Source organism: Panicum hallii, chromosome 8, assembly GCF_002211085.1.
Source record: "Panicum hallii strain FIL2 chromosome 8, PHallii_v3.1, whole genome shotgun sequence".
Classification (NCBI taxonomy): Eukaryota; Viridiplantae; Streptophyta; class Magnoliopsida; order Poales; family Poaceae; genus Panicum; species Panicum hallii.
In genome coordinates this window covers 4,445,334-4,454,902 of record NC_038049.1, presented here as the reverse complement: position 1 = coordinate 4,454,902, position 9,569 = coordinate 4,445,334, and the positions used below count along the sequence as shown (strand labels likewise).

General features: G+C 42.6%; 1 protein-coding gene across 1 annotated transcript; it reads right to left on the bottom strand.

Annotated features, from left to right (window-relative positions):
• Positions 1–267: 267 nt before the first annotated feature.
• On the bottom strand, positions 268–9,361 carry LOC112903532 (probable disease resistance RPP8-like protein 2). Its single transcript, XM_025972797.1, has 4 exons — positions 8,544–9,361; positions 3,919–5,932; positions 3,683–3,797; positions 268–589 (listed from the first exon to the last, which is right to left on the bottom strand). Exons 1-3 carry the CDS (start codon positions 9,359–9,361, stop codon positions 3,708–3,710), a joined length of 2,922 nt encoding a protein of 973 aa, XP_025828582.1. The 3' UTR covers positions 268–589; positions 3,683–3,707.
• Between the last annotated feature and the right edge of the window lie 208 nt (positions 9,362–9,569).

Genomic DNA, 9,569 nt, shown 5'->3' with positions numbered 1-9,569 from the left:
CCTGGCCATTGCTCATGACACGTTCCAAGGACTACTGGAATTGGTTCTTTTTAATTGAGTTGATTGATGACTCGATTAAATGGAATCAATTTGAACTGGTTCCTCGCACTTTCTTTCCTACTAGTACCTCTGAAAGGACGGCCATCTATCATTCATTGGTTTCGCTTCAGAGATCACAAAGAATGATCATGAGAGTTGGACCCCGTCGACTGAAATTTCTTTCGGAAACAGATAGATTGCGACATAATGGCCTGAAGCCTACACGCTCGGCAGGCAAGCGGCCCATGTTAGAATTGGCCCAGCCTCCCGGCATTTTTACATTCAAGCGCCAACGCCTGCTCTGGGCTCTGTTCCGAGGAACAGGGGTTGCAGGCAAAGGAGCTTTTGCCCTGTTTCCGAATAAGAAAGCAGAGCAGCCGGCAGGGGAAGCCAAACGACGCAGGAAATACTCCGTATCTTCGACTGCATCATCACATCTTATCCTCGTCCAATCTGTGACCAGATAAGACCAGGTCACGAAGAACACATCGGGCAAAGGAGCCCAGGAATGCCCCCCGGCCATGCCATCATCTCCCGCCCACTGCATGTCCTGTCAGTGAGGGAGGATTATAGTTTTATCAACCTGACATTAAACCAACGCAAGCCACGTCAAGAACCACGTCAAGCAAAGGAGCCCGGAATCATCCCGCCCTCCACATGCGACGGCTGAACACTCGGTAGAAGAGAAAAGCTCGTTTGAAAATTAAAAAACATTCCGCATGGATCTCCGCTAGAACTTTGATGCATGGATATACTTATTTTTATATACTAGTACTAATATATAATCATAATATATTTAGAAAATAGAAATGTTTTTAAAAGTTTTCGTACATATCACTTTAAACTATCTTAAAATTAATATATGAACATATTCAAAGTGATACATGAGTATGTAGATATACGTACGGTGGTTTGCTGACACTGACAGTAGGTACAAGCGAGTGTAAATAAAACTTTATATATATATATATATATGTATATATATATAGACAGAGAGAGAGAGATAGACTGACTTCTTTTGGACATACGGAGTCACAGGACAGAACATGTAGACCTGCTTAAATGCTAACCAGGGTTTACAATTACGAAATTGAATTTTTTCAAACTTCATCGATAAACAAGAAATATATAAAAATTAGATCAAACCCAAACAAATTTAATGGCACTGCTAGGGAGCAGTCTATTATGTCAAGATCAAGCACAGAAGTTGAATACAAATTAAAGCTCTAACATTATAACTTGAAGTACTTACATCTATCATTATAATAAGATATCCAAAAATACAACCAAGTACAGCAATATATGATTTTAATTACCTCTGTCAAAAATTGTTTATGTTATAATAAGTTACATATCCATGATTTATGTCATCATATACACCATGCATACCAATTTTCATGTTAAACACAAAAACTCAAAACACATGTCAAACAACTATGGATGTGGGATGAAAAGTGAAAAAATTACTATGAATGCGGGTGAAAATGTTTGTAGAGTAATAACTATCTAAGTGTATGAGTACTGTGTTAGAATATTTAATAAATGAAAGAGAGAAAGGAAGGGCACTAATTTTTAGGAATTTCTAATGCTTATACCCCTCAAAAGTACTAGCTTGTACGGGACCACCTATTGATAAACTAGTCTAAAAAAATACACCGAATGCTATATTAAAATTACTAAAAAAACTATAAAATGTCATATAAAGTCCCTATGTACAAATGTATGAATGATGGGTCCCTCCTCCTTTTTCCGAGCTTGGGACCGGCTATGCAAATTAAGTATTAACTAAATTGCATAGGCAGATCTCCTCCATCCCTCCCCCTCCCTGGAAATGAAAAGAAACGTAAAGATAAATGACACCCATTTCCTCCCTCAAAACCCTTAAATAGTTGTACAGTATTCGCCTATACTTTTTTATAGATTTTTTGCCTATATTTTTCATTTCAAAAACTAATAATTATCAACAGACAACTAAATTCAAATGGAAAAACTAACAAAACCATTTTTACTCATTTTTTACTTGAGACAAAGGAAAAAAATTATTATGCTTATAGTTCTTAGCAGTTTTTGTTGTGAAAATAATTGACTACCTAACCCCTAGATTCTACAAACATATTACATATTTTTTGTTTCTTGATTTTTTTTCTTTTTTTTTGTCTTGGGAGAAGTTGTAAATAATTGACTACGTAACCATTCTACAAAGATACTATTTTTTTGTTTCTTGATTTTTTTTGTCTTAGGATAAGTTGTAAATGACTAAATTGAATAATATTTTTTCCATTTGACTTTGGGATCTATGCGCTTGGTTAGGCAAGCACTTAAGGAAACCGAAAGGTATTGGTGTTTTGCCTTCCACAACATGCATGATAGCACGGATCCTTGAGATCGACCAACCTATAAAATAACAAGGGATAATGTATTATAATGAGCTGCACGTATATACAACTAAGGAGGCATGCATTTGTTTATATATGAACCCCACACGGACTTATGAAAAACGCTTTTTTCCTGACTGATGGCAGGAACTTCACCATGCCCTATAAGTTCAAACAAACATCTCCACAGGTGAGCACTACCAGAAGTGGCACCAATGCATCTGATACCCCTGCCTCGGTTGCCGTTCTCCATCACCTCCGGCACTAATCCCAGTCTCCTCCTCCAACACACAACGAGCTTCCCCGTTTCCACTGCCTCCCTAGCTCCAGCACCTCGGCCTTCGCAGTTACTAAAGCTCCATCGAATTGTCTTCTCCAACTCCGCTGACCTCTCCACCTCCATCCCCTATCGCCCCACCTCACCCACCATTGCAACCACCTCCCCTACCGGTCTCACGACCTCCCTGTGATGCTCTCTATATAGCCAGCAGTCATGAAACCCAGCAACCCCAATCCTAACCCCGGCAAATCCCCAATCCTTAGCTGGATAAACTAGAGTTACAACCAATGACCAACAGTTTATTTTGGTTTGTGGTTCCTTTTTATCATTTTTCTGAAAACTTAAGTAGCCCCACACTAGCTCAACACTAATATATCCTTTAAATTTCTGCATACGTGATCATCAATTCTCTAAAAATTTCTTAGAAAACTGTTATACCCTTCTATAAAATATGAGTATTTACAACTAACATGGTCATCTGACTTTAAACCCAGGCTTCATTATACACGTGAATTTAAATTTATCTCAAGCAAAATTTAGCAAACTTCAACTTTTCCATGTTTTTGGTACACGTGAATTTTGAAAGAAAATATAAATTCAACATGATCTTAATTAATTCATGTTGTATGCGTGGTTTGAGCACCAATTATAAAGGTGTGGAACTTGCCCGTGCCAACGCACCGGTTGATGGCTGCTAGTATGGGTAATATTGGAAACAAAAGGAAATGAAATGAAATGTGTATTTCTACTACTATGAACGTAAAGTTAACAATGTCGCATGGTGGTTTTCCTCTGGAAGAATAACTTCATCTAGGTATTTTTATGATTTGCGTTGCTGGATTATGGGATGGAAAAAAATTCAGAAAACCAGCAGTTTTGGAAGCGTGAATATGTTTATATGCATCAATATATAATCATATATTGTTCATTTAGTGCGTTATTTTTATGCAGATAAAAAATGCGTTACTCTCAAGGAGCATTGTCAAACCTGCATGCAGATTGAATGAGTTACTTCAAGAGCTTGCATTGGACATGCCGTCCGTCGGTGGGATATCCTCGTTTTCACTGAAGTCGTAGGTGTCTTTGTCGCACGAACCCTCCGACTGAAGATTAGAAAGGAAGGAACTAAAATTAGCCAAAAGGAGTACAGAACTAAATGGGGATTGATTTATTCACCAGGGATTGAAAGGAGTGCAAGGACCAATACATGTGGAGCTCACGTACCTGTTGCTCTTCGTCATCTGGGATCACATCAACTTGTTTATGTCTGTCATCTGGGATCACATTGAGGTAAAAATTCTTGGGATGAATGTCAGCTGCTTTTCTTAGAATGGTTTCCAGCTTCTTCACCTCCCAGTCTTGTGCTTTTTCACAGAAAAGGTTTGCTATGACTTGTTCAAGAGAAGGCAGGTTCCCCAAGCCTAGGTCAAAATTAATATGCTTGGACTCTCGGACGGACGTATAGATCATCAGCTTCTCAGCCTTTGGCATAGCTCCTGGTTGGAAAACAGGTCCAAAGTTTTTTTCCAGTATTCTACAATCTTTAACACATGGGAACGCACCAGCACCAATTACCGGCCTTTCTCTTGCCATGTTAATTTGTATTTCAAAGAAACCAAGAACCGGCAGCCTCCCAAGCTTTTCAACATCCTCCTGACACATTTCATTGATTTGAATGGATAGATAGCAGAGGTACTGGAGATCAAGCGGGGAATTAAACCACACAGGCAGTTTAGGAAATATGAAATCAAGTGTCCTATGCACAGTGAGATGCCGGGGCGGAACCCATCGTTCCTCCATGGACCCCAAAAGAAAATCTTCATCTGAAGTGCTGTTCAAAATTAATTTCCGGAGATTGCGCATATTGCACAAAGAATCTACCAAAGCTTCCTCCATGTCCAAGGTGTCGGAACCAAACATAATATCAAGATCCCTCAGTTCTGTCAGATTTCCCAGCGCTTTCAAGATGTCAACTTCACTTTCTTCATCAATACTTATAGTCGACAACTCCTGCAGTGATGTCAGCCCGCCGATCCTATTTGAAAATTTGTTCTCACCAGAAATCCTATCTGACAATTGTAATGTGTAAGAAAAACCAAGGAACTTCAGTCGTCTTAGCTTAACAATAGTTGGTGGCAATTCCTGTATAGAGCTTCCGGATATGTCTAGAGCCTCGAGAAACTCAAGATTTCCAATCTCTTTTGGGAGCTCAGTAACACAACTGCAGCTTAGTCGCAGGTACCTCAGGTGAAATAATTTGCCAAGATGCTTAAGATGGAAGCTTTCATCGAACTCACAATCATCTAAACTCAGCACACGTAAAATTTTGAAGCATGAAATTGCCGGCATCATATTAATAGTTGAGCTAAGCGAAAAAAGGGACCTCACTTTTGGAACTGTAGCCTCTGGAATAGTGTGCACTGCACTGCTAGTTTGCAGGGACAGCCTGTGAATCTTGCCTTGTGGAGATGCGTATCCAGTTCGATCCAGTACAGTGACAAAGTTTTCTTCCTTTGCAAGGGAATAAATGAGATCAAGCACCATATCATGCACACGACAGGTTGTTATTTTGCTGCGATCCCAATCATCCGTATCCCCTGGTTGAATCATGTTACTATTCATGAGGTCATAGAAATAACTCTCTCCTAGCTCAACCAAATCATTTTGCTGTTGATGTTCTGTTGTATGGATAATAATACCTTCAGCTATCCACATTCGTACCAACCGATCTCTACTAATATGATAATCTTCTGGAAATATACTTAAATACAATAAACAAGCCTTCAGTTGGGAAGGAAGATCATTATAGCCATAATATAATATCCATCTCATGCCCTCCGCATCCGAGCTTGTAGTAAGTCCACGGCCAATAGAATTGACAACTTTATACCACTCATCCCTTATTTGTACCTGCTTCTTTGCCAAAAGGCTAGCTATAGTAAGAATGGCTAATGGTGCCCCACCACATTTCTTCAAGATATCCTTCGATACGTCTTCCAGTTCATGGGGACATCCATCCTTATGATGAAATATTCTTCTATAGAACAGCACTTTGGAATCATCAGTAGAAAGAGGTTGAATCCTATAAATCCCATCATCACTACCGCAACATGCCTGAGATACATGAACTTTACGTGTTGTTGTGATTAGCCGGCTACAAAGATTGTTATCAATGAAAGCATGCTTGATATTATTCCAGTCCTTTTCAGCCCATATGTCATCAATTACGATGAAGTACCTGCATAATCATTGATTTGTGAGAATGTAAACAGTCTCTCTCTCTCCCTCCCCCCCCTCTCTCTCACACACACAGAGTGCAGGTTTTAGGATTTGAGGTTCGAATAAGTAACTTGAGCGCATATAGTCACTTATGACTAGATAGCATATGGTATTCTATTTTATTAATTTCTCTTGAATTTATATTGAATATTTGGGGGAAAAATGACCTCAGTGAAAAACTTGTCAACTACAAAGTTTTAAATCCCGTTGAACACTATAACTTTGACATAAAGCTTGTATGCATCAAGGTTGTTTGAAAAATTCAAAAAATATGGATTAAAAATCTGAGAATTTATAGCAAAGTTTTTGAACATTACAATCTCAAATGAAAAATTATCAACTACAAAGGTTCCTCTTCGTCCAAGATCATATGACAAGTTATATATTCATTTGCGTGGGATCACTAATTTAGGGGTGGGCCACCTTATGAACTACCTCTACAAATAGAATTTGCGGCTAGTAAGATAGAACGCCATTTAAAATAAGCCCTTTTCCAGGGCAGCCCGTAGCATAGCCCGGGGGGAGAGGGAGGGCGAGGGGGTGGGGGTGGGGGGCTGTTGGGACTTGGGAGAGGGGAGAAGACTTGGTGAAGAGGGAAGAGGGCTGGTGGGCCTAAGGAGCACGGTGAACTTTTGCCTCGAACATTTGGAGATCAAGTGAGGGAGATTTTCAGAAGCTAGGCAAAATTTGGCATCAGGCGCGGGGCACAATTGGTTTGATCATCACCGTGGGGCCTGGCTAAATAAAGAAATGCCAAAACCTGCATGCAAGATGGGTCCGAGGACGAGAACCGAGAAGAGTTGTGCGGCCACGATAAGCTCCATGGCCGCTTTTACAAGTGGCCGGCAATGCATTTCTGAAGCAGTAGCAATGGATTTCCTCACCAAATCAAGCCATAAAACAAGCTGTTGTAGCGCTTCATCTCCAACCCATACGCATGGATTTCCTTAGTCCACTTGCATTGATTGTCGTGGAGCACGCCCTGCTTCAATGGACTCCCCCTCCCTCTTCCCCGGGCCCAATCCAGCACCAACTTTGAATCTAGGACGCAATGCAAAGGCGAGCAACACCAACAACGGCCTCCTTGCCGTAGTGGACGAACTGGTCCTCCTAGAGGAAAATGACCCTTTCCCACTCCCCACGGCCTCCTCTGCGTGCCACCTCTTGGACAAAGCATTGGTACTGCCACCAAGTCGCACACGGGATGGAGTCCCTACGCGTCACAGCGTCAGCACCTGGAATGCCTCATGGCTTCGCGGCGCTATCGACAAGCTCTTGATGGCCTCCAATGACCATCTTGCTGCTGGCCTTCCCTAGTACTTGGAGAGGAGACCCAGCTCACTGAGCTCGGATGTGCCTGATCAGACCACGACTCTCTTCGACGGCGAGGTATGGGATGATTTGTTTGGCTGCCCCTTCTCCCGTGACGGCTGCTTTGCTGGAGAGTTGTGGGAGAGAGGAATGTGACGTGGGCGGACCAATCCTACTCTAAAGCTTTGGAGGCCGACATGTGGGCCCCACCATCTTGTGGGATCCACCGGTTATGATCACGTCTAGGAGGATCCACCGTTGCAAGCCAGTATGCCACGTCAACGAGCGGAGCAGTTCACAACCGCTTGGACCAGTGATGATGCCGGCAAAAGTTTGGGAACAAAAAAAATGCACTATGAGAGTTCACAGAACCTAGGGTGGGATTCGAGTCCTTCTCTCGACGAGATTGTAGCAAAGAAGATCGGACCTCCATCCTGGCAGCTCCTGCAGCAGGAGGCTGATCTTCTTGTTGGCTGGTGTCTCTTGCATTGGGTAGTGTGGAAAGCGCGAAATGATTGGGTGTTTTCTAACATGTTGATCTCAAACCCTAATGTGTTAGCTTACAGAGTAGTGGGTTTTTTAAAGCATTGGTGCAAGATGAAGCCCCCGGAGGACCAGGAGGGAAGGGAGCAAGTGGTGGAGAGATTGAAGGAGGGGCTCCGGATGCTGTGATAGATGGCTACTGATGTCGGGGAAGGCTGTTCATCGTCTTTTGTTCTTCCCTGATGTAAGCCAGTCTAGTGTGTAGGTTGTGTTTTCTCAGCTGCTGCGTCAGCTTTTCTTTGTTTCGGCTGCGTTGGTTGAACCTCTGTGAACTGCATCTTGTAAGCTGGTATCTCCAGCATAACTTTCTACCCCGGCCGCTTTCAATATAAGCAGGGCCGAAGAGGTCTTTGGTCTAAAAGAGAGTTCACGGAACTAAATAAATGGCAGTCCAAAACAAGTTCGAGGACCTCCCATGTATTTAGATCAATAGCAAAACATCACATACATACTTTAATAATGCTATTATTTGCCTATGCGTACAGCTCACTGGAGCTCCACAACTTGTATGTTAGCTAGCTAGTTCACTGCATGACGGCATCCCATATAAATATGACTTGTTTCTTGAGGAATAGTTAAGAAGATAAAATTGTACTGCTTGTCAAAATTAAGTTGGTGCAAATGCAATGGATGTCAATTGTAAACGGATTGCATTAAGAAGACCTCGAAAAAATAAGCGTGGCTGATGATTATTAACAGTGGATCGCAAAGCATACCTCTTGTCCTGAAGGAAGTGTCGGAGTTTATGGATGAGTAGTGGTCGATCCATTGGACTGCTAAGAACGGCCTTGTACAGTTTGTTGCTAAGTCGGGATATCATGTTCATCAAGACTCCCTCCAGCGGCTCAGGATTCTGACCCACTGAAACAAAAGCCCCACACTGAAAATTCTTCCCTTTCATCAGCTTGTCATGCACAAATTTGGCAAGAGTTGTCTTGCCCATTCCGCCAAACCCAACAATGGATATGATCTTTAGTTTCTCATCATTCCCAGTAGGAGACAACATGTTGATTACCTCATCACTTGCGTTGTCGATGCCAACAAGCTGTGTCATATCGTGGTAGAGAGCCATGGCCCGAGGGTCAGGCGAAGATGTAGCACCGTTAGGAACAGAATCAACCTTGTAGCTCTCACGCAGATTCTTCAACTCGTTGAGCTCATTGTTGATGCCACTGACCTCGCCTGCGATCTTACGACGAGTTTTCGCTTTCTTGATCAAGTCTTTGGTCTTGCAAGCCATCTTCGTCAAGAAACCCACATCCGGTTCTTGGCCAGGGCCCACCACGCGCACCGCAAAGGTGTCAAGGACATCCTCGATGTCGTACAGCAACTCCCGGGCAAGGGTGACCCACTGCCTCTTGGGACCATCAAGCTGATCCCGCGGCACCTTGTGCAGCTCCTCGAGGTGCGCCAGGATAAAGCTCACATGTTTCATGAGAGACTCGATGCTTGGCTTCACGCCCTTCTGTAGCATGTACTCCTTGTTGAGGAGCTCAGCTAGCCGGGGGATGATGCTGCCAATGGCGCCCGCCATGAAGGGCCACTATCAGACACTGTTGCGTTGTTTGGTTGTTCAGCTGTGCGCAGGCCTGGTAGCTAAAAGCCTAGAACTGGAAGAATGGCAGTGCAGTTTGTGCGGGCACAGCATCGTTCAATTTATATATAGTGTGTGTGATAGGGTGTCTTTGCTTCGACATTTTTTAGTCTATTGTTCAATCGACCTACTAGCAGGTACAACTGAC